General features: G+C 42.1%; 1 protein-coding gene across 4 annotated transcripts; it reads right to left on the bottom strand.

Annotated features, from left to right (window-relative positions):
- Positions 1-12664: 12664 nt before the first annotated feature.
- On the bottom strand, positions 12665-23808 carry LOC119360258 (disease resistance protein RGA2-like). 4 transcript variants are annotated; one of them, XM_037625973.1, is made up of 5 exons: positions 19317-23808; positions 14292-14394; positions 14008-14184; positions 13258-13365; positions 12665-13140 (listed from the first exon to the last, which is right to left on the bottom strand). In XM_037625973.1, the coding sequence occupies exons 1-2, from the start codon at positions 22909-22911 to the stop codon at positions 14330-14332; spliced, it is 3660 nt and encodes a 1219-aa protein (XP_037481870.1). In that variant the 5' UTR covers positions 22912-23808; the 3' UTR covers positions 12665-13140; positions 13258-13365; positions 14008-14184; positions 14292-14329. The 4 variants fall into 4 exon arrangements, with proteins under 4 accessions (XP_037481870.1, XP_037481875.1, XP_037481883.1 ...); XM_037625978.1 differs by having other exon boundaries at positions 12665-13135; XM_037625986.1 differs by adding an exon at positions 17686-17788 and having other exon boundaries at positions 14008-14394; positions 19317-23807.
- Positions 23809-25480: the final 1672 nt, after the last annotated feature.

Here is a 25480-nt window from a genome sequence, read left to right as displayed (position 1 = left end):
CGATTCCAGAACTGGCACTAAAAGGGCCTTACGAACCGGCAGTAAAGGTCGTTTTTCTACTAGTGTAACCGTTAGGTCTTGATGTCAGATGATTTAATTTTTTGAATTCCGAACAATTATTAAAATAAATTAAGTAATACTAATATTGAATTTCAATGAAAATAAATAAGTAATAATATTATTTTGTTCTTTTTTGTGATTTATATCTTTAAATCTGTAAATTGAAATTCGACAAATAATATATCATTATTATCAGAAAAATGTGAGGAATCTAAATATGACATCATTTACTTATTTTAAATAACATTAAATTTTAAAATTACTTCTCATATACTAGAATCAATTGCCTCTTGGTGATGTGATTAGGATGAGAACTAATGAGCTTTCTATGTTTGGCAAAGCACAAGTGCCTGATGTGGATTCATTGATAATACCAAACAGTAGCAAAATTAATGCTATCAACTATAATAAAGGCTAAACAACTATAATACAAGAAAGTAGCAAAATTAATATTAATTAATTATACAAATTTATCTACTATTGTCTAACAGAAGCATACTTCGACATGTTAAAATCTACAGAAAGAACAACTAAAAATAATTAAAAACAACAATTAAATGACTAAAGCAACTATATAAGCAAAACAATATTGTTTTAATGAAAATGCTAATTTTAGTCATTCTAAAATAACCAAATAAAGCTTCCTGTGACAACAATCTAACATGTGACTAGGAGCAAAAAGAATTAAATAAAAAACTATTTTAAACTGACGTTATTCACAATCTAGGATATGAACCAAATTTGAATAAATTCAAATTTAAATCATTCAAATTTGAAAACTAATGGCACAAACATAAACTAGACAAAATTTTGAATCTAATGCAAAAGGAATCACTCAAAAACATAAACTAAAAACAGAAAAAAAAAACTTTCAGAACCCCTTTAGTCCCGGTTGGCTTATCCAATCGGCACTAAAGGTCTAACCTTCAGCTTCGGTTGGAGCCACCAACAGGGACAGAAAAAAAAACTTTCAGAACCCCTTTAGTCCCATTTGGAGTACTTTAAATGAGTCGCCCCTTAGCTTCTAGATAGGGGTTCATATTTGAGTGCGGCGTTTCGGTGCCAGGATCATCTGCACCCGATCAAAAAAAATCAAAATAAATACTAGAAAAATTCAAAAAATTCAACTTTTTTTGTGTGATAGATAAATTGATGCGTGAGGTTCTCTCCAATTTGTAGATCATTTGGACATCTGGGCAGCTCTCAGCAAAAAAGACAAATCGGATCAGAACGGTGCTTGAACAGTAAACATTTTTATAGTACCTGAATTTGTCTTTTTTGCCGAGGGCTGCTCAGATGTCCAAATGATGAAAATTGAAGCAAACCTCACGCATCAAATTATCTACTACACTTTTTTTTTGAAATTTTCTAGTATTTGATTTGATTTTTTTCGTTAGGGCGGGTGCAACTGAGCCGGGCTCAGAAGTGGATTACGGTTCACATTTCCTTGTAATTAAGATCCTAGATCTTGAAATGTAGGTTGTTATCTCTTAGGAGAGAGGGTTCCAAACTCATAAAATTTCTATGTGACACTTGCACCTAGCAATATCCAGCCTCGTCCTTATCCCTTCCCTCTATTTTTGGAGTTATCCACATGAAACTGCCGGCCGCGCCTGCGAACTTGTCATCATCGTCGTCGTGCCGCCGCCTAGAGCTGCCAACCTCCTCGACGTCGTCATCATCGGGCACATAAATTTCATCCGTCGCCTCATCTATCTCCTTGTAAGCAGCTCCTAAATCTGCCTGATACTGCCCGAAGCGCCAGCGGTGGTGGGAGGAGCGGTAGGACTAGAACAATGCCTCCTGTCAGTTCACCTCACATCCTCCGCGATGCCCGTGCCGATGCTTGTCGAGGAAGCAGAGGTTGTAGGCTTGGTTGGCCTGCGTCTGCGGGAACGCACCTCCCGCTCCTTTAGCACCATGTCAGTGATGTGAGTACGGGCCTCGCACATGATGATGTCGGCATTTGTCGGCGCGTACGGTGGTGCCGGCCTCTGCCATTGCCGCGTCCACCTCGCCAGCCTTCGGTGAGATCGTCCGTCTGGCGGGTTGCCAGCCACCGCAACGGCGACGATCTACTACTTTTGTTTGTACGGGAGGCCGTCTCATGAGGCTTTGGAGCTCAAGGAGGCGATGGCGGGTGCGGTGCGGAGAGAGATAGATAGCAAAAGAGGGTGGATGGATGCGACTGTGTTCTAGGCCTCAGTTTTAAATAGCGGGCAGAGGGCCGGCCAGGCTTCAAGGTCTTTGACGGTGGATGGCAGATGGGCGGACGGGTGTCGCTGGAGTAGGTTCCTCGGCAACCGTGTATGTTAAATGTAGGGGGTGGACGGACTCGTGCCGTTTGAATGCGGGAAGACGTCGCGTGCACTTGGAAGCGGTGCGGGCGGCACTCTTGGCCGGCGCGCCGCTTGAGTGACGAATTTTATACGTAAAGAAATTGTTTCCTGAAATTGTTGCAAAGTTACAGCTATGGATGCTCTTCACGTATTGTGATGAATAAATTCATTAGTACGCATGCCGATTTTATTTTCTTTCTGAAATAAAAGAATGATTTGATTATGTTGTTTGGGCGCAAAATGCATAAAAGCAAGTAAATGGTTCCATGGACGGCGGTGTGAACAAGGAAATCGGTTGCGTCCTGAATTTGCTGCAAAGCTTCTCATAAATTCCTGCATTCCAGTCATACATGTTTCCCCCACTATAATCCCCGCAGAATCTACTCATCATGGGGGTGTTGAAAGGGCTCGCTCGACCCGTGAATCTCTGGCTGTTTAGGAATGGCAGGCGATGGACTCTTGTAAATGGTTGGACTCAAGTTTGTGCACCATGACAATAGTCTGCGTTATGGGGACACTCCTGCCTGTTGGAACTGAAGAAGGACATGAGGGAGAGAGCTTACCATGGTTGTCCATGTCATTTCTTCCCCGGGATATCTTAGCTCTGGTTTGTAGCAGAACAAGATGATGGGTACTATGGCATAGCACCTGGTCAGAAGCAAATTTCCCCTGCTCTGTCTTGTACTCTGAAATCTTTATCATAAGACTGGCAAAGGTTTCAGCACGAGCTTGTCTGCAATTTGTAGTTCATCTTCTCCAAGCTTCGGATATTCGAGCGGCCTATTTCTATCAGAGCTTACAGAACAGGAAAACAGAAGAACTCCACACTGAAGATCCCCTTGAAGATGGCTATTTTTGGGCTTGATGACCATTTGTATGTGGAGGAGGAGGATGCCATGTCCTAGATAGTTCAGAGGAATGTGGGAGGAATTCAGAGATGAACAGCACTCAAAGAGGAATGCTTTGCCTGACCCGTGAATACTGGTGGCCAGGGGATAACCCAAATACGTACAAGATACAGGAGTCTCGGGTACCATATCTCTTGTTTTTTTCAGCCTTACAAGAGGTAAGCATGAAATGAAGAAGAAGAAAGCATCCACCGTGGAGAGAGCAACAGCGACAGGCATGGCGCGGGAGCGATCGGACGGAACAATCAACGATCCAAGAGGACTGACTTGACTTAAAAGTGAAGCCATAGGTAGCAGCCTCCGCCGTCGGATGGTGATCCGATGTCCACTCGGAAGGAGCGAAAGGCAGAGTGTACAGATAGACCGTCGCTTTCCTTCAGAGATTGATGTCTATTCTTCATTTAAGTTCAGAGGTCGATTATGAACAGCAGATCTTCAGGGGTTGAGGATGGTTACAGAATGTTGATTCCTGACAGAGGAGCAATCCTGAAAGGACTTTGCGCTCATTCAGCCCAAGAAAGACCAACATAACAAATCGATCTTGTAGCACGTCAAACTTGCATTCAAGGTGCAATAACTAATTCCACAAACATAAGTGCATTGTATCCATATCTCTATTCAGTACCTGACTAAACCAGGCAGCTCACCGACGTCGACGAATAGCACTCTTCAATGAGTGCTTCTGCAGCTCTTGGGAAGCCGTTGAGCTTCGAGGACCAGTTTTAAATTTGCATTGCAATCTTTTACCATACTAGTAAGCGTGCACGTGCAACGCATGTATCATAGAGTTATGAAAGAGAGAGAAAACTGGATCGCGGGGAGGAGAGTGGCGGCATAAGTGTCGAGGGAGGAGGATTGATTATTGCGGCGGCAACACAAGAAGCAACTCCATGCTTTTTTGGAGGGAGGAGGATGCCCGTGCGGCCGTGCCTGCAGGTTCCTTAGTATTTCCCGGCTACTTTTAGTGATTTCTTTGATTAAGTTGGACTATTGCAGAAGAGATTATTGGAAACTTTTTGTATGTACAATCAATAACTGGAAACTTGTTCGTGTAGCATGGATGGAAGAGGCAAAAGAAGTTTATAAGGTAAGACCTAAAGCTTCCTTGAACTGAAAGTTGATTATGCAAGCAATCGAAGTTAGGTTGTAGCGTGTCAGTTGTGCATTCTCAAGATTGTCAATCATTTGAACTTCAAGTCAAGGATACATGATCCAACTATTGACCAACTTTATGTTATCTGTTAGAACACTATCTATACTAAATATAGCGAAAGCAAACACATGTATGCACAATGTCTGGAAATTCCAAATTGTGTACAAGTCAATTTTGACACTGGAAGTACAAATAGATTTTATGCACTATAAATGACAGAATCTGGCAACAAGCTTCAAGCCACGGACTGGCAATATATATTTATGAACCAAACATGATAGAAACTGGCAATATAATTTCAGCACATAGTTAGGAAATAAAATATGGTGGTACATGACATTAGCATTACAAACTTTTAAAAGAAAAATATCACATCAACCTTAGGCAACAGGCTACCCTGTTTTTCACTCTAGTTTAACGGAACTAAACATATGTACAAATATTAATATCTAAATCAAGGGAACTAACCTTTTCCATTCCTATTTGTGCCATCTGTAAGAGGAATCCTTTCGACAACTCCATCATTTGCATCCAGCAAATTAGACAAGGATGTAAGTTTTGAGGTTTTGTCACACACAGAGAATAATCTCAACCATGGACGGAAGGGTGCACAAACATGGACCTTTTGCAAACGTGTTTGTTACATCAGTAAACGGAGCAGACTCGCGCTCAACTAATCCGATGGATGGTGTAGATGACTTAGTTGCATATCTTTTTTCACCTGGGGTGCTATTTGTAGCTTTTTAGGTATTCCGATTTCTTCTAAGCGGACAGACGAGCATACCATCTTTGACCACTGCCCTGTTTATTCTCCAAACCAGTATATGATTCTGAATTCTGCAACAAATGATTTTCGAATCCTTACCAAATGATTACAAAGTCTAGTCACATTTTGACGTGCGTTGCTCCAGAATGCACGTATAACACAAAATTTCCACGTGCATTGCTTCGGAATGTTTTTCCCATTAATGCTCTGATCCCCCACGCTTGTGACATGAGTATCACTGACTTTGTGAAATGGAGGAACCAAAGTAACACTTCTGGAATTGAAGATTAGAAAATACATATATTCCTTTAAGAGATAACATAATAAAACATTGTACTTTCTTCAATTATAAATTCTACAAATATAACCAAACATTGATTTCTGCAAATATTGTTAGGTTTCAAAACCATTTCGCAGTCTATGTGAACCATCTATAGCAACCAACAACAGTTGATCATTAATTTAATTAGTTATCACAGCAGCATTGAGATAACAATAAAAAAACTCTTTCTAGACGCAAAACTGTCTTACTCATTGCAACACCCAGCTCACATGATATTGGTGTCCAAGGATTAGGTAAAAAATGGATTCCTATCTTGATTCACCGTGAAATGTAACAGTATTTAACAGCATGTCTAGCATCGATACAGCAACAGAGAGAATTTGAGTTGAACTGATTTGGTCGGTACACTAACCTCTGAATTCTCTTGATCAACCCTGATGGATTTGGTCCCTGACTGCATGTCAGACATTTCGCATTACACGTCTGATTGCTCGCTCATCTTCATAGCCGCGCAAGGTTGTTGGAACATCCGTGAAAACAACAATCACCAAAGATCGTGAGTATTCAGTTCAAATCCGGGTGAATTATCCCTCAATTCAATCAGCATTTATCTGGTTAGAACATGCACCGCAGTAAATTGTTTGGATGTTTCGTTATTATGAGGAGAATCAAAGTCCGGAACGTGTATGGATTTCTTGGGCTGAGATCCTGATGTCTCCGTGCGTAGGACGATGGTACAATGACGACGCGACCACAGAGCGACTGCTTGGGGTCAGATGAAGGTTGGAGCGAGGAGGTGATGATGATTTGGTCAGTAAAACTGATTAGTTGCTCCCTCCGCCGGTATTTGAAAGTCGCGTGATCCTTAATTAGGGGAACAATCCAAGCGTTTTTGATTGTTTGTATATACCTGATCAATATTTCACGTTGCATGCCACCCTAAAATCGAGCAGCGACCACGTATGCAATCCACGGCAAAGATTCTCTGCCAATGCATTATGCATGCGCTGGGAGGTTTGCATGGGGCGCCAAAGATCATATATTAATCAGGGCAGTAAGAAGATATTGGCTATTTTGACGGACCAAATTTGCATGGGGCGCAATTAATCAGGGTAATTAAGGGCATAATTAAATCACGTCGAGTTGTTGACTATTTTCAGGTGCGATATTTCACTGACCATATTTTTACAGGGTGTGTGGAAACCAGAATAAAGGCAAATAAAAGATCACCCAGTGAAACCAGAATTTCACGAAAGCTCAGAACGTTTTTCCTATGTGGTATATTCTGCGGCTGATACAAAGCAAATGAATATAACACATGTTAAATAGCACCAAGGGTAGAGGAATTATCTATTGTATATACCCGACTAATGTTACTATCTGAGAACAAATAATTACTAACCTTGAATTGAGGCTCAAACCAAATAACTGAAAGTATACACGGAATTAACTACAACATACACTTACAGGTTTACGTAGAACAAGCACACACATATAATCAGGTTTAGAATTTCAAAATAAAATATTGCCGCCGTCGAGCAGCCACAACCTAAGTGGCGCACGTCGTTGAGATGCAAATCATGGTCGATGGGGAGTGGCGCACGAGAATGCGACGAAGAGGCAAACCGGGCGGGCGGCCTACGCGGGGTGGCGCACGACCTGATGGCACAACAGGCTGACGGGGGCGCAGTGGGGGCGGAGAGGGGGTGATGAAGGCGGAGCATGGAGGTCGGCAAGGAGCCGTGGTGATGGAGGAGGATTTGATTAATTATTTAGGTGTGTTGTTTTGTAGTAGGTTTTCTTTAAGGCAGGTGATATATGGTGTGACGATTTATTTCCCAATGAAGATGCAATTAAGGTGCATATTCCTAATTAATGTGTTGTGTAAATGATTTAAATAATTAGTAAATATGTGGATTTGATGTGATACGACATTGGGGCAATCCGGTCCATTGATGGACGATGAATGTGTGGTTGAGATCTAATGTTTCTGCCTCAACTCGATTGTTTAATAGTAGTGGAGAAGAATGGCAAAACACACACACAATCAGCGGTCTGAATTAATCATTAGGTCTAGCGGTAACCTGGGCCAAAGTCTTGAAATGTAGGTACTTATCGTGCAGAAGTCTTGAGACCAAATTATATCTCATCTAGATGAGTTCTAGGTACTCCCCTATTTAAATCTGATAAACAGATTTGATATTTTATAAATATTTAAAAGTGTATGATTATGTTTTAAAATAACACATGAATTATTTTTTAAATGACATGATTTTTAAAATTATGCAAAGCATAATTACAGTTTGGATGTCTTGTGTTTGGGCGGTATGCCTGGCTATGTAACCTAGCTAGTGTGCCATCAAATTTAGTTAACTAGCTTTGCCTGACCTACGAACAGTGGCGGCTAGGGTATAACCCAAATACTACAAAATAGATGAGCTCTTGGGCTCCATATCACTGGCATTTTTTTAGCCTTACAAGAATGAATTGCAGTTGGTGCAAGGATAAAACCCCTCTCTCTCGCGACCGCGTTGACCCCCGCTGGTGGCGGCGGCCTCCTGGCCCTTCCCCTCCCGGTCACACTCCGGCGCGGGCGGAGCTGCTCCAAGGGGTGCTTTTAGGCGGCGGCGGTCTGGGGTGGCGGCGGGGTTCCGTGGCGCATGCAGGCGCGCAGCTGGGTGGCGGCGGGATCTGATGTCGTCCGCTCGGCCCAGATCTGGGCCCTTCGGGCAGGCCGGCGGAGGGGATGGTTTCCGGCGTGGCTTCTGGGAGACGAGGGAGACGCGACCAGTGGCTGGGTGCCGGCGGCGGCGACGCCGGCCTGCTGCATCGCGGCTGGCAGGGCTTAACAGGCCTGCTTCGGGCCTGGCTGAGCCAGGGGTGGCCCGGCATGCCCCGCTGCCGCGTCCGGACGGCTACCGCGACGGTGCCAGAGGCGCGGGCCTCCCGCACGATGGCGGTGGAGGTGGTTCCCTCCCGCTCGGCGTCGGTGTTGCTACTCCCGTCGTGGTGAGCTTCTCTCCGGTCCTTCTGGCCTCGTTGTGGTGTTCGTAGTGAGGCGGCGTGGGTGGTGGCGCTACTGCGTTGGCGCATGGTGGTGGGCGACGGTTTGGCAGGTCGGTTCCGTGCGGTTGGGCGGTTGGGGTTGGAATGCGGGAGAAATCCCTGCCGGCTTCGGCCCCGACGCGGTGACACCTGCGGATGCCGCTATTCCTTCCTGGAGGGTGTCGGTGGTATCCACCCCCCACCTCCCTCCGCGTGCCGGGGGAAACCCGAGGACTCGTCCAGGCAGCATCGTCGTCGGCGTCGCATCCCTTCTTGGAGGTGCTGCTTGGTACGCGGCGGTTCGGAGCCTCGGTCTGTGGTGGTCTGTATCCGGTGGGCGCCGCGATGGCAGGTCATCCGCGCTTTGCCGAGCTTCTGTGGTTGGCATTTGTTTCTTTTTCTTTTTCTTTTGGTGTGTTGTGCTGCTTGCCACATCGATCTCTGTACTCGGTGTTGGTTGCTTTGGAATACAAAGCGGGGAGGAACTCTTTTTCGGTAGCCTTCCAAGAGGTAAGCAGGAAATGTAGAAGAGGAAGACACCCACCATTGAGAGAGCATGAGTGACAGGCATGGCGCCGGAGCGGTCGGATGGAACAATCAATGATCCAGGAGAACTGGCTTCACTTATATTTCCCCCGTTCGGAATTACTTGTCGTAGAAATGGATATATTTAGATGTATTTTAGTTCTAGATACATCCATTTTCGAGACAAGTAATTCCGAACGGAGGGAGTAAAACTTTAAAAGCAAAGTGATAGGTTGCACACTCCGTCGTCGGATGGTGACCCGATGTCCACTCGGATGCAGCGAAAGGCAGAATGTTCAGATAGACTGTCGCTTTTCTTCAGAGATTGGTGTCTCCTCTTCAGTCAAGTTCAGAAGGTATTTTTTTCGCGCAAACAGTTAAGTTCAGAGGTTGATCAGGATTCAGGAACAAGAGATCTTCGGGGGCTGTGGATGGTTACAGAATGTTGGTTCCTGACAGAGGATCCGTCCTGCAAGGAATTTGTGCCCAGCCCAAGAAAGACCAACATGACAAATCAATCTTTTAACACATCAAATTTGCAGAATAGGGACTGACTTGACTAAACCAGCCAAATCACCGATGTCAGGGAAGAGCGTGGCCCTATTGTACATGGAAATTAATGCTCAGCCCAAGAAAGTCAAAAGAACAGAAGTAACTACACAAATAGATGATAATTGCAATAGGTATGACCGTATCATGATGAATTGTGCATCCAATACATATCTGGTGAATCGTACTGTGTAACTATATGCAAATTTGCTTTGCAAGAAAACAATAGACACAGGAAATGACACATAGCCAATGTAATTGATGGCTTAGCTGCGATGCAAGATTATTTCTAGGTGAAGGTGGCTGCTCTGGCATACTTGTGGATGCAAGGTCATTGTAGTGTTCCGGCGATGATGTTGTATAAAATTGTTGTAGACTCTCCAACTCGATATCACCCTGCTGCAGTATCGACTCGAGACTAGCACACAACATAATGTCAATCCTCGTGAGAGATGGGAGAAGAACAAAAATCTCTGTCAAGCTTCCACACCTTATTATCTCTAGTTCTTTTAGATTTGGCATGAGTTGATCCCTTTCTCGAGTACAATATCCTTTCGCCTGGGTGTGGCCTACTAACTTGTTGCAATCAGAAATGTATAAACTATTCAATGATGCCAAGCTTCAGAATTCTTCTTCAGGAAATTATATGAGAATATCGCAAGATGTGATTCGCAAAGATAAAATTTGTCAAAAACCATTTCCAGACCCCAACTGCTGGCTGACCTAGACCTGAGGGGAACAAAAAGGTGCAACCATGCAATATCATTACCAAAAGAGATACATGACGATCTTGATTAAGCTTGGGTGTCGAAATCAAACTAGAGGAACCATTTATGTGTATAGAATAACCATAATCAATTATTTAAATTTCCATAATTGTTTGGGTTCATAATATTTGATTGATTTATACACATATTTGGCGCGGTGACTATTTTTATTTGTGGCTATCCAAAGGTGGAAATCAACAAACCCTAACAATTTTTGTGGTGGCTAATTCAATCACAAAGGTTGTTTTTTCTTCTCTTTAGCGAACACCATTTAGGCTAGGCTGTTGGAAATGTAGGTGTGTGAGAGCACCATGTTGTAGCAAAAGAGTTGTCAGGAATATGAGTTTGGAAACAAAATAGTGTCGTTTCTAAGATTATGGAACCTATTTTCACTACCAGGATGGAGCTTAACTTGTGGCGTCAAGGATACTTATAGCGCCTTAGAGATGTTAGTTCCTCTTGACAACTATGCCTACATTTGCAGGAAGAAAATAGAAGGGCATAGACGTGAAGTTGTGAGAAGCAATAAAGTGTGCACTTACACCATATCTATAAATAACTAGCTTACTCGTGACAATCGGGTGCAGTGTACACTAGTCTATGGAATGAGGACATATTTAAGAAATGGGAAGCATTGGAAATGTGTGTTAGAGAAGAATGGCAAGGGTGAGTACGTCCTGATTCCATGCGACTGCAGGCAGAGCTCTAACGGGGCGGTGGAGCTTATCTCCATGGCAGGCAGGTAGAGCTTACTCGTGACAATCAGGTGCAATATATACACAAGTCTATGGAGAGAGCAAAAATGGCAGACACCACGAGTGGGTCCAACAATTGAATGAGGACATATTTTAGAAACGGGAAGCATTGGAAATTTGTGTTCGAGAAGAATGACAAGGGCGAGTACGTCCTGATTCCTTGCGACTGAAATGAAGTAGTAGTTGAACTATGTTTAATTATGTTTGAAATGAAGTAGTAGTTGGACTCGCTATGTTTGAAATGAAGTAGTATTTGAAGTTTCTAAATTTTACATCTTCATTTTGCATCACCAATTGGAGTTTCACTTTTACATCTCCGTTTTGCATCATCTGTTGGAGTTGGACCTTTTTTGGAGACGCAAGAAGCACGTTTTGAAGATGTAAATTTTTACATCTTCTATTTTACATCTCCAAATTTGCATCTTCAATAGAAGATGCTCTAACAATAAGATAACGGGCTTAATCATGGCGATTGTGTATAAAAAACTTGCTAGGGTTTTAGCGCACCAACATAATGATGAACGTGTAGTCACGGGCTAATCTACTAGAATGTCTATGCTCCCGTTTATGATGTTCCGCCTCAGTCTCTCGGAGGTGCTCATAGGTGTAGGGTGTGCGTGTGTGCGTTCATAGGGTGAGATCAGTGCATGCTCATGTATGTGAGCGACTTCAATTGTATTGTGTTAAAAAACGTACGGGCAGTTATCTAGATGCTCCTAAATTGCATATCATATATCGCCGAGTAAAAAAAGCGTAAAACGACCATAAACATAAGTACTAATTAGCCCTTTACCAACACTTTACATGTTTTCAACCAAAAACGCTGCACAGAAGGCTTAAACTTTACGAAACACATTGATCACTTGCTTACCCCTGCGTATGACAGATTGGGGCCGCATGTCAGGTTCATCTGGCAAAAAACGGCGCTCGGGCATGTTGACTTAGTAACCTTTTTCCTCTACCTCTTTTCTTTCTTTGGCACTAGCAAAAGGGCCCCATTCGTTGCAACGGTGTAACAAAACTATGTATTGACCACTTATTACACTGCATGTTACTTCTGGGCCTAGTGGACTTTGTGCATAATGCATAAAAGCAAGCAAGATGATTCATTTGTATGTGGAGGAGCCACCATCCTGAAAGGATTTCACACATTCAGTCCAAGAAAAACGAACATAAGAAATCAATCTTTTAACGCGTCAAGCTTGTAGAATTCGAGGTGCAATAATTAATTCCACAAACTCTGTTCAGCAGTTGACTAAAGTTTGTGCACAAGTGACAACAGTCTGTGTTGTGGGGCATGTGAGCCTGATGGAACTGAAGAAATAACGAGAGGGAGCTTACTACTCTGGTTGTCTATAGCACCTGCATGCTGTTTTTTGTACTCTGCAATCATGTATTGTATGTCTACATGGTACATCTACCGAAGCAGCGCAAATCACAGCTTAATTGCATATCATTTTATATAGCTCTGAAGCATAGATTTGGGCCCGATTTGACCCATTCACACATCAGCCTCGACAAATAGTCTTTTGTATTTGCGTCAAAATCTTTATCATAAGACTGGCAAAAACACACGCACAAGCCGCTATCTTGAATTAACTGTGCACATGCCACAAGCAAAAGTTTCAGTGGACATGATACTCATATATGATTTGTGCAAGGACATGCTTGTTTGTTCTGCACAAAGTGAACAGGTTTCAGCACGAGCTTCTCGTTCCAGTTCTGCAACTTTGGAGTTCATTTTCGCCAAGCTTCTGATCTTCGAGCGCCTTATTTCCATCAGAGCTTACGGAACACGGCCTTCTCTCTCCAGATCTTCAACTTGTCGCTTGGCATTTATTTTTTCCAAGCTTCTGGTTTTTGAGCGGCTTATTTTCATTAGAGCTTGTGAAACAGGAAAAAGAATAGAACACGACACCGAAGATTCACTTAAAGAGGGCACGAGAATCATCAATTATGTTGATCATTTGTATGTGGACGAGCCACTATCCTGCAAGGAATTCACACAATCAGTCCCAAGCAAGACGAACATTCCAAAAGAAATACTTCAGCGTACCAAACTTATACTACTAGAATTCAAGATGAAAAATTAATTACACAAACATACATGGTATGCGTATCTCTGATTCTCTGTTCAGTACTCAACTGAAGCTGCCGGCTCACCGACATCCAGGAATAGCGTATTTCCAGGATTTTGGTTCCCGTAGTTTAGGCCCTGTACATGCAAAACGATGTCAGGATATCTCCCTGAAAATTAACTGCATCATAAGAGGTCGTACATGCAAAACGATGACAGGATATCTCTCTTGAGAGGATTCAGAATAAATTGTGTACCGTCACCACTCAAGAGAGCAGACTGCCATAGGGATCACACGCTGACAGAAAAAACTCTCTTGGAAAATGTCTACAATGTTTTTAAGTATTTCTTGTTCCAAATCCACAGCAGGACATGACAAGATGAACTATACTCCGTGCTTTGAAGATATAGTAGTTCGGATTCTTTACAGGCATTCTCACAAACAGGATGGTGTACACACGCAGTGGCAGTATTTACTCTGGGATGGAGGCGTCATTTACACTGCTAGTTATGGAGATGGTGGTGGCAGTATTTACAAGCAGAGTGGCAGTATTTACTCTGCTATGAAAGGTGAGAAGTGAAATAACACAGTATTACATTGGACTGTATCGTACTACTACTACCATCGTAGCATAACTATCAGCGGCGGACAGTACCGGACAGGAGAGAAAACTAACGCGTCACCGGCACACACGACTGCAAGCGTAATTATACTCAGACATGATTTGTTCAATGACATGCTTGCTAGCTGTGCAGAAAGTAAACAGGTTTCAACACGACCTTATCTGTCCACTTGTGCAACTTGGGATTCATTTTGTCGAAGCTTCAGATCTTTGGGCGGCGTATTTCCATCAGAGCTTACGGAACAGTAAAACAGGATCACTTCTAACTGAAGATCCCCTTGAATAGGGCAGTTATTGATTATGTTGGTCATTTGTATGTGTAGGAGCCACAATCCTGCAAGAATTCATACATCCAGCCCAATAAAAAGAACAGAATTAATCAATCTTTCAGCCATCAAACTTGTATGACTCAAGGTGCGAATATTGATTCCACACATATACATTGTATGCATATCTCTGTTCAGTGTTCAGTCCTCGAGTTAAGCATCCCACTGACGTCCTGAAACAGCATATTTCCAAGATTTTGGTTCCCATAATTTAGGCCCTGTACATGGAAACCGATGTCAGGATATCTCTATGAAAATTACTGCACCAAATTCAAAACAGCACAACTATACAAATACTATAGATGATACTGGAATGGACATATCAGAATAAATTGTGGGCACACTACACAGGAGAACAAACCTCAATGGTGTATAACTTTTAGTACCAACAAGCACACAATATATAAATACAGTCAATGGTAGTGTTTAGTTATATGCATTGTTGTAAAGAAATACAATAACAACTGGAAGTGGGACATCGCATACAACCAGTGCAGATGATGATTTAGGCATTATCCTAGTTTATAGGATCAGAGTTCATGGGTACTGTCGTAGAAAAAGGACAACTCTCCTAAGACATTGAAAAAAAAACAGATCATATGTGTTTCCAAAAGCGAAAATAAAAGGAGAGTTCAATAAAACTTCAGACTGCATTGGCAAATATTTTACTCTGGGATCGTCGAGACATTCTGGCGAGCTATTGCTGGTTGTGGTGTGCCTCTGGGGGTGTGGTAGGTCTTCTATATATTTCTATGTCTGATGCAAGAACTTTAATGTAGTAATGAAAATTGGAGGGCCCAAACTCGTTTTATCAGTTCATGCATGTCTCCTAGAAGTATCAAACCAGTCGGATTATGTCTATCCACAAAATAATATTGTGGATGTCTCCTCGAATTGATGCAAAAAAATAATTGCTATAGGAATGAAATTGGAGGGCTCGGACTCTTCTTTTTAACAAAAAGATAAGGATAAACCATGACACTAATTAGAGAAAAAATGTCCTTATTCACCTCCGACCGGTCGTGGCCAGCATGTCTGATAAGGCTTGTATAAAGTCACCTGGTGACTACATTTTTTGATAAAGGGAGAATTTATTGCCTTAAAATGGAGCATCAAGTGGATACAAATAGAATGACCAGACACTAAAACTTTGCTTAGTTAGGATGTCATAGCCAACACCAAGGCACAAACACAAAATACACACAAGGAAACAGCAAAGTCATGTAGACCAAAGCTGTGTGTAGGCGAGAAAAAAAACCCGAAAGTGATCAGATCCATGATCGACAAACTACAACATTGACCATATCAGCACCAATCATTTGAGGCCATGACACCACATAAATGACTTAGGCTTTCAGGAAGCTGTGCCTCCACGCCGCTATTGGGGGAGCAGAGTCGTTGCCCAACTAGGGGAGGAGGCATGAGATGTCATCGCTAGGCTAGATCAGAGGCTCTAGATCGGTGGTCGGCCATGGCATCAAAACTCTAGACATGGAAAAGACTCGCTCGCGCCATCCAGCCTGGCCCGGGAGCCATAGAAACCATCGGAATGAGCTCGCAAGACGGCCGCCGCTAGGGTCGCTCGATGCGGGTAACCCGTTGGCGCAACTCCTAGGTTCCTCTCATCAATGTGCACTCAAGCCACACGTGTCTCTAGGGGCAGGCCTGTCGAGGAGTGGCAGGCGAGTAGAGACAAACGACTATGTTGAGGACGCCCTGGTACCGCTAACTAACGAGACGGTGGCGAGATCCTGTTTTGTTTTTGGATGCGCATAGTATATCTGATGGCGTCCACCTGGTGACTATATATAATGTCGTGCATAATTAAACCGAATAAGTGACCATTCAAAATCAAATCAAAGGAACCATTTTTGCGTATATGATGATCATTGTCAATGATGAAATGGCATTTCTACGGTTGGTTGGATTAAGATATTTTGTTAATCTATAAACATGCTTGATCTTGTATGCATTTTTATTTGCGACCATTCCAAGGCGAAATCAATAACCCTAAGAAGATTACAGTGTAAGAGCATCAAAATTGTAGTGGAATATTTTGATGAGAAAAACCAACATGACAAGGAGAAAGAGGTTTAAGGAGAGGCAACGGAGAGAGAAATGCCTGGGAACATTACAGTTTTGATACTAAATCCGTGAAGTCCATTACAGTTTTAAAATATTTTATAAATACATGTTTCAACATATTCTAGAAACGTACGAACATCTTTTTAAATTCCAAACACATTTTTTGGAATGGCATGACTTTTCTAAATAAGGCAAACAGTTTTTACATTGTATAATGTTTTTTAAAATTCCGTCCGTCATTTTTTTAATGGCACGGAACATTTTTTAAAATTGTACCAATATTTTGTTTACATTTTATGAAAAGTTTTGAAAAATTCGTCAAACATTTGTTTGAAATAGATGAATATTTTATAAATATCACAAACATTTTTGCTATCAATATTTTTTAAAAGTTGCATGATCAATATTTTTACGTTGCATTAAAAAAAATTAAATTTTGTTGAACCATTTTTCTGAAATATATGTACTTAGAATATTTCAAAATATAAAAAAACTGCAAAACAAAAAGGATTTAAAAAAACAACAAACGAATCAAGTGACAGGTCCTACTGGGCCCTGTGGCAAGCATATGTCTAACAGCGGCGAGACAAAGCGCTGCCCGAACGCTCTTTCTTATCTGCTCCTAAAGGAAATGTTCTTCTTCTTCTCTCTGATCGTTTTCTTTCGTTGAGGGCCGGGTGGTAATAGATGCTGATGAATTTGCTCTACAACTTTAACTATGTACTACTCCGTTCGTAAACATCTTATATTTAGTACCTTTCTCTGACCCCAAGTATTACCTCCGTTCCTATATATATATATATATATATATATATAAAAGATGTTTTTGCAGAAAACTATGCTCGCCAAGTTCTGATAGGACAAGTCTGAAGAAGAACTGCATTAATTTCTGCTAGGATATGTATCTACAGCTAGTTCTGCTAGGATAATTCTAGTTTATGTACTTAACAGTTGCATCAGTGTTGCTAATAGAAACTCTGGTGAGAAACTCTAACGCGGGTTGCTCGCACGCCTCTAGGCCGGCTGCAGACACACCTCCTGGTCGCCTGCAAACACGCCTCCAAGCTGTTTGCACACTACTGGCTGCATGGAGCCTTCGCAGACATTGACACGCGGCCTTCTATTGTTAATCTCCTGAAATCACTCATAAAGGTGTCACTTCAATAATTTCCGTCACAATAATAACCGTCCCAGAAAATATATCAGCCTAGCAATGGACAAAACCGTCACTTATAATGAGGCCAGAACGCCACTAAAGTTGGCAAGGGGTCCAGGAGAAAATCTGCTAGTGACGGTCATCGTCACAAAAATGACCTTATGCGATGTTTTACTGTCCTTCACTAGGATTTTCGTCACATAATAACATAGATTTTGTAGTGTTAAGAGAGGTGAGTAGACATAACACGTGCAAAACCTACACCAACCTGCATGGTCAGAGCTACCACATGCACTAGTTTTGCCTCACTGGAAAGGTTGATCCAAGCGTTCCTCCTCAGCCAGGTTGACCGATTCTTTAAGTTTGGTGCCCTACAAGCCCAATAGCAAAAGCAAGCTTTCAAACAGGTTAGATAGCGGGTCATCCCAATAATATAGCTCACAAAGCGAATTTCAGAAACTACCATGGGCCGGTTTTAGAAGCTTCCATGCAGGTTTTTTCTTTGTTTGTTTCTATGTGTTTATCTTACTAGTATTATTTAGGGTTTTCTTTTTTTTCCTTTATATCTTCTTCTTAAATAATGTTAACTTTTTTTAATACATGTTGTACATTTTCGCACTCATGCAGAATATTTCTTTATATGCATTGAACATTTTTCAATACCCGCTGAACTTTTTTTCCAAATACATGTTTGAATATATTATTTTGCATATATTAATACATTTTTCAATTACGTGTTGAACATCTTTTTGAATGGCAAGAAACTTTTCAAAAATATACATGAATTTTTTTGATATATTTAAAACATTTTATAAATACATGTTTGAACATATTCTAGAAACGTATGAACATATTTTTAAATTTTAAAGACATTTTTTGGAATAGTATGACTTTTTAAAAATAATGCAAACAGTTTTTACATTGTATAATGCTTTTTAAAATTGCAATCAACATTTTTTTAATGGCATGGAACATTTTTTAAAATTGTGTGAATATTTTGTTTACATTTTATGAAAAGTTTTAAAAAATGCGTCAAATATTTATTTGAAACACGTGAACATTTTATAAATATCACGAACATTTTTTCTATCAATAATTTTTAAAAGTTGCATGATCGTTATTTTTACATTGCATTAAAAAATTAAATTTGTGATGAACCATTTAAAAAAATAGTAATTTTTTTCTGAAATATATGTACTTAGAATATTTCAAATATATAAAGAAATACTGCAAAACAAAAAAGATTTAAAAACAAAAAAAGATAAAAAAGAATAACAAACGAATCAAGCGACAGGTCCTACTTGGCCCTGTGGCAAGCGTATAGTCTGTCTCGCAGCGGCGAGACAAAGCGCTGCCCGAACGCTCTTTCTTATCTGCTCCTAAAGGAAATGTTCTTTCTTCTTCTCTCTGATCGTTTTCTTTCGTTGAGGGCCGGGTGGTAATAGATGCTGATGAATTTGCTCTACAACTTTAACTATGTACTACTCCGTTCGTAAACATCTTATATTTAGTACCTTTCTCTCACCCCAAGTATTACCTCCGTTCCTATATATATATAAAAATTTGTTCAATAAATTAGCTGTGATCCAAGTTTACTGGATCAATGTTAATGGGCCCCATCGCACTGAAAGCAAATCGCAGCTCTACTTACCCAAGACATGAAAACTCTTCTGACAAGCCTCTCGACATTGAGTTAAAGAAAAACAGACATGAAAACTCTGTTGACAAGCCTCCTGACATTGAGTTAAAGAAAAACAGACATGCCAAATGTTTTTCCAAAAGGGAAAATACATGGGAAGTTGAATAAAACTTCAAACTGCAGGGCGCAAGGTGTACATTTGTAACAATATGCAAGGGGGAAAAGGAGAAACAGAATGAAGTAAGGAAATTGAAAGGTACCTTCATCAGGATCGCATAAACCAGCATGAGACAGATCCTTGATTTCAAGGCTATCAAGCCGTTGTCCATAAAGAGGCTTCATATTTATAGCTGGGCAGTATTCAATAGTGAGCTCCCGAAGGGCTGAGTAATTGCCAAAACTACGTGGAACAGATGCCAAACGTTTGCACCTCTGAAGATTTAGTGTTGTCAGTAACGGCAGGTCTCCCAAACAATCAAGCGACTCCAGCACATTGCAATTATCAATGTACAGAACTAGGAGTGCATCCAACTGTGCTGGGACGAAACAAAGCTTCTTACAGTCACCTATTGATAAAGTCTTGAGACATGGCAAAGGATTAATTCTGGCTGTAAGTGACTGCTCTGGCATACTTGTGGGTGCAAGGTCACTGCAGTGTTCCAACGATGCTGTTGTATCAAAGTTTTGTAGACTCTCCAACTCTCTATCATCCTGCCCCAGTATGGACTCAAGACTATCACACTCAACAACGAAAATATGCACAAGAGATGTGGGGAGAACGAAAAGCTCTGTCAGGCTTTCACAATTATATATCCTTAGTTTTATTAGATTTGGCAGGAGTTGATCCCTTCCTCGAGTACGATATCCCATTAGCTTGCTGCAGTTATCGATGGTTAAACTCTTCAATGATATTAAGCTTTGAAACTCTTCTTCAGGCCAGTAGGTGAGAATATCACAATCTTCGATCACTAATTCCTCTAGCTGACCAAACCATTTCCAGACTGCAACTGCTGGCTGTGATGGATTTGAGGGGAACAAAAAGTTGCAACCATCCAACCACAATTCCAACAGAGATACTTCACAGCACCGGTCGACCTTCAGTGTTGGTGTTGCTTCTGTATCTCTGACAAGCACGGATAATTTAGACAAGCAAGACATGTACCTGGATCGAAATATTGACAAGGATAGTTGAGCTTTTTCTTCTCTTAGCTTCATAACTTTCAGTTTTGGTGCTTCAGGCAGAGTTGTTAGCTTTGGGCAGTTCTCAATTTGAACTTTCTCAAGTACAGGAAACGCTAGTTCTTCTCCTTTTGTACTTGCCACCCATCTCCCAAAAAGTTCCAAATTTGCTAATCTGAGGTCTTTTAGTGCTGGAAATGCTGCAGATGAATTGTGACTACATAGGCTTTGCAGTTTGTTTAACCTTTCCAAAACAAGAACCTCAAGGGCGTTAAATTGACCGAATTGGGGAAACTCCTCACACATTGTACAACCATCTAGGTGGAGCTTGGTCAAACGCTGCAGAACATTAAGACTTGTCACCCATGTCGGGAATCCAATACCTTTATAGGAGTTTATTTGTAGAAACTCCAGTGCGGCATGAGGTTTAAGAGCATCAAGCACATTCCTTTGCTGGTCCAGTTCCTCAGTACTATCATCATTCCATTCAAGAGATAAATGTGTGAGTTTCTCTTTGTTTCCAAGGCCGCATGCTTTAGCATCTTCTTCTATTGCATAGTGAAGACCAGATAGCTTTAATTCACCACCAAGATTTAAGTCCTGTAGTTCTTTAATAGTACTGCAACCATGACTAGAACCCACCACAAAATACGTAAGAGTCTGTAGGGAAGTGAGTTGCCCGAGGTCTGGAGGCATGCACTTCAATGATGGGCATCCATTTGTATAGAGGTGACGGAGATTAGTCATATACTTCATATCCTTTGGAAGTCGATCAAGATTAATGCAGAAGGTAAGATTAAGAGTCTGCAGATTATACAATACGCTTATTTCTTTGGGAAGCTCATTGATACACCAGTTGTATGAGAGATCAAGATACCTCAGGTGCTGTAGGTGCCTTGGTCGGAGTGGAAGTTTCCTCAATTCAAAGAGTTGCAGTGCTCGCAGATGACTGTACATCGACAAGTGTGGTGCTGAGCCTTGACTGAAGCTATCTGGATACAACAGTGTTTGGAGAGATGTAGAGTGTTTCTTCAGATAATCATCCAAAAGCATTCCCATATGGCGATATGATGAGAACATGTGACGAGCAGAGCCTTTTGACAACAACTCCTTTTGATTAGGCCTATCAACTAATGTAAGACAATCTTTTCCCATAACAGACAAGGCAATGTCATGCATAAGATCATGTATGTGGCATATTGTTCTAGAACGGAGCTCATAGTGATGATATTCTCTTTGAGAGGTTTGCTTGACATCTTGAAAGAATGACCTCCAAGTTAGCTCATCAAAAATTTCTTTGCCTACCTTTTCAAGATGGTCACCTTTCTTTAGTGGTATGAAATCATGTGCCATCCATAGCTGGATTAATATTTCAACATCAATCTCATAATCTTTGGGAAACAATGCACAAAAAGCAAAGCATTGTTTTAAGTGTAATGGAAGGTCATCATAGCTGAGCTTGAGTATAGATAAAATTCCTGTGTCCTCATCACAAGTGTTGCTTCTGGTTAGCACATTCATCCATTCTTTCATGCTATTCTTGTTACTCAACATTGATCCAAAGGCTTTGGCAGCTAAAGGAGAGCCCCCACATTTGTCCAAAATCTTTTCAACCATACCACTTAGCTCAGCAGCGCTTGGCTTATGCAAACAAAATGCTCTGTTCTCAAAGATTTCCTTCAGAAATACTTTATGTAGCTTCCCCAAGTTATGGCTATCATCAATACACATCTTCATAATTTGAGCCACTTGCGCTTTACGAGTGGTCGTTAGTATTGCACTCCCCTTGCCACCATGCTTCAGGCAGGTCTTGAGTTTTTCCCACTTATCAGCATCCTCATTCCATACATCATCCAACACAATAAGGTATCTCTTTCCACTTACTTCATTTTGAAGGTTCCGCAATGCCTTTTCACGATGGATCTCATTGGTCTCGCAGATGTTGTTTGCAATCTTCACAACATCAAAATCATCTGACACACAACACCACCTCTGGAGCTGGAAATACTCCTTGATTGCAGGGTCATTGTAGACAAGCTGAGCAAAGGTGGTCTTGCCCAGCCCACCCATTCCAACAATGGGAAGGACGATGAGATCCCTATCGCCAGCTTGATCAATCAATATATCCATGATCTTCTTCTTCTCTTCATTTCTGGACCTGCTGACGATATCCTTCTCAGAGTCAATTATTATGGAATCTGTGTTGCGCCACTGGTTGGATGGTGGTGCTTGCTGAGTTTGGTTGAATCCAAAGTCATTCATCTCTCTGACAAGGCCCTCAATTTTGCGCACAATCCTGCACAACTTCTTGCCCATCCTGTAACGAAATACAATGGGGTTGTGAGCAGGGAAGAGGCTTACGATGTCAAAGCCAAGCTTCTTGTAGTGTCCCTTCTTCTTGGCGTCACGCCGGAGGGCCTCATACTTGAACTCATCAAAGACATCGTTCGCCTCATACGATGCCTTCCTGAGTGCTTCGAGCCAAGCACTCACTCCAGGCCGGGAAGCTCCTTTCTCCTCCGCATCTTGGATGACGTCCAAGATCGCCAGAAGCTTGCGCTTGAGGGTCTCACGCTGCTCCTCCATGCCATTCATCACCTTGTACTGGTCCAGCAGGTAGCTGGACGCCTTGTTTGTCAACATGGATACCAGCGGCCTGACTACAAACTCCGCCATTGTTGCTCTCACAGCTCCCAGCTCACAAGAACACACACACAGCTGCCACAGGAAACACAAGTGCTATGCAGAGGAGAAATGATGCGGGGTTGTGCAGATTCAGATCCAGTGCAAATTGGACAAGAGCGTGTTCACTTTCCGCGCACCTCGATGCGGTTGGTCGGCCACTTCAATTCATAAAGCATTCCTTCATCTTATCAGAAACTTTGCCGACGCCGCCATGTGAAAGCATGTGTGCGCTCATTGAAAAATGCACCCACTGACTCCACTTGAAGTTAACTATTCTTAATACTGTATATCATTACTATTTAGTAACTCTAGCAGCAGAAGAGACTAAATGTGAGTGGTGAACAATAGTTGATTCCTGTAGGATCGAGTTACTACCTGGAGACGAGTGTCCTGGATTTCTATCTTGTGAGCAGTAGGATTAGTCTGGGAGAGATCTCTAGCCACCATGTGAAAGCATTCCTAAAATACTCTTCATATAAGTAACTTTGTCGAGCCGCCATGTGAAAGCATGTGTGTGCTCATAGAAAATGTACCCACTGACTCCACTTGAAGTTAAGTACTCCGTATTTTTTAAGATATCATTGCTAGTAACTCTAGCAGCAGAAGAGACTAAATGTGAGTAGTGAAAAATAGTTGATTTCTGCAAGAGTTACTACCTGGAGACCAGCGTCCTGGATTTCTATCTCGTGACAGCATGTGCGTGCTCTGCTCACAGAAAAATGCGTCCTTGAAATTCAGAGCATCTCCGACCCCCTCCCTATCCGGCTTGGAGGAGAAGTCTAGATCCCAGCCAGACATGGACAGCGACGCCAGCAAAAGGGAGGAGCCAGCGGAGGTGGTAGCTCGGGGTAGAGCGCGGGAGGCCGAGCCGGCGACGTCGACGGCCACGCCGCAGCCACACGGTGGGGCCGCCTGCGGGGAGGGGGAGGCAGCCCATGCGGCCGCGAGGAATAGAGAGAAGGTACTGGAAGGTGGGGGTGCAGCGGGCTGTGGACTTCGCTGGCGGCGGCGGCCGGTGTCGGTAGGAGCGAGGCGGCGGCGATTTGGCCTGGCGGCGGTGGATGAGGAGGTGGACGGAGACCGTACACATATTAGCCGAGGTTTTTCTTTAAAATGAAAACGCATTCAAGCGCGAACGTTCGCGTGATAGGATGGATGCCCGACTCATCATTTTTTTTTTTGAGGAAATGCCATCATGGCTAGTTTTATTTCATCTCAAATAACGACAAATCATCCAGAATAAGGCTACGGATAAAAGAGGGAGAATTGTCCGTCCACACACCCGGAGGATCAACCCTAGCCCTTCTAGCCAGCTCATGAGCCACGCGATTCGAATCACGCGCACATGCTCAAAACTAACATGGCCAAAATTATTATAAATCTCAAAGCAATCATTAAGAATAGGGGCCGCTACTGAATTAACTGCTCCTTGATTAATGTCCTTGACCAATTCAGAGTTCTTTCAACTTTTTCTAATAAACCCAAATTTCCTCAAACCATCTGCGCTCGGGCACATTCAAATAAAGCATGCCGAATGTCTTTAGTATACACCTGACACACAGGACATGCAGTATGAATTTTCATATGCTTGTTAGCAAGAATAGATTTACATGGAATAGCACCATGTAGCGTTCGCCACACATGAACCTTGACTTTCCCTGGGATTTTCAATTTCCATAGTATTCTCCAAATTGGGTTAGCAGCCGAACCACCTTGTACGTTACTTCAAAATTTCTGCCATACCTACGGTTCCACTCAATGTAGTAGGCTGATCGTACAGTAAAATTATGTGACTTTGTATATTGCCAGGCAACGAAATCTTCCATATCTACGTTTGACAAAGGGATTTGAAGGATTCTGTCTGCATCCACTCCCCAAAAAATATCTCTAATTAATGTCTCGTCCCAATATCCAGTAGCCGGATCAATAAGCTCATGTACCATTGTGAGGAGAGAGGAACCTCGCATGGTAACTATCTTCCTGGAGCTACTAGTATGGATCCATGGATCATCCCAAATATTTACTGTTAAACCATTCCCAATTCTCCAAATACATCCTTGATTAATAGTTTCAATACCTGAGTATATGCTTTGCCAAACATAAGAAGATCCCTTCTTCAACAGAACTGATAAGATATTACCGTCCGGATAATATTTGGCCCTGAGAATTCTTGCACATAAGGATTCAGTATTTTCAATCAATCGCCAAACTTGTTTAGCTAGGAGTGCTTTATTAAAGCAACATAAGTCTCTAAATCCCATTCCTCCTATATCCTTAGGAACACACATTTTCCACCATGCTAGCCAGTGCATTCTTCTCTGGTTCTCATCATCACCCCACCAATACTGCGCCATCGCGTCGGTGATTCCCTTGCAAATTTTATTTGGGAGCCTAAAGACGGACATTGCATATGTTGGGATTGCCTGAGCAACCGCCTTCAGAAGCACTTCCTTGCCCCCAAGGGACAATGTCTTCTCTTTCCATCCATTCACCATCTGACAAACTCGATCAATAAGATGCATAAAACAATCCGACCTGTCGAGGCCCACCATCAAGGGTA

Source organism: Triticum dicoccoides, chromosome 1A (assembly GCF_002162155.2).
Source record: "Triticum dicoccoides isolate Atlit2015 ecotype Zavitan chromosome 1A, WEW_v2.0, whole genome shotgun sequence".
In the NCBI taxonomy this organism is placed as follows: Eukaryota; Viridiplantae; Streptophyta; class Magnoliopsida; order Poales; family Poaceae; genus Triticum; species Triticum dicoccoides.
Note: the sequence above shows the minus strand (reverse complement) of the source record. Positions and strands in the feature narration are given on the sequence as shown.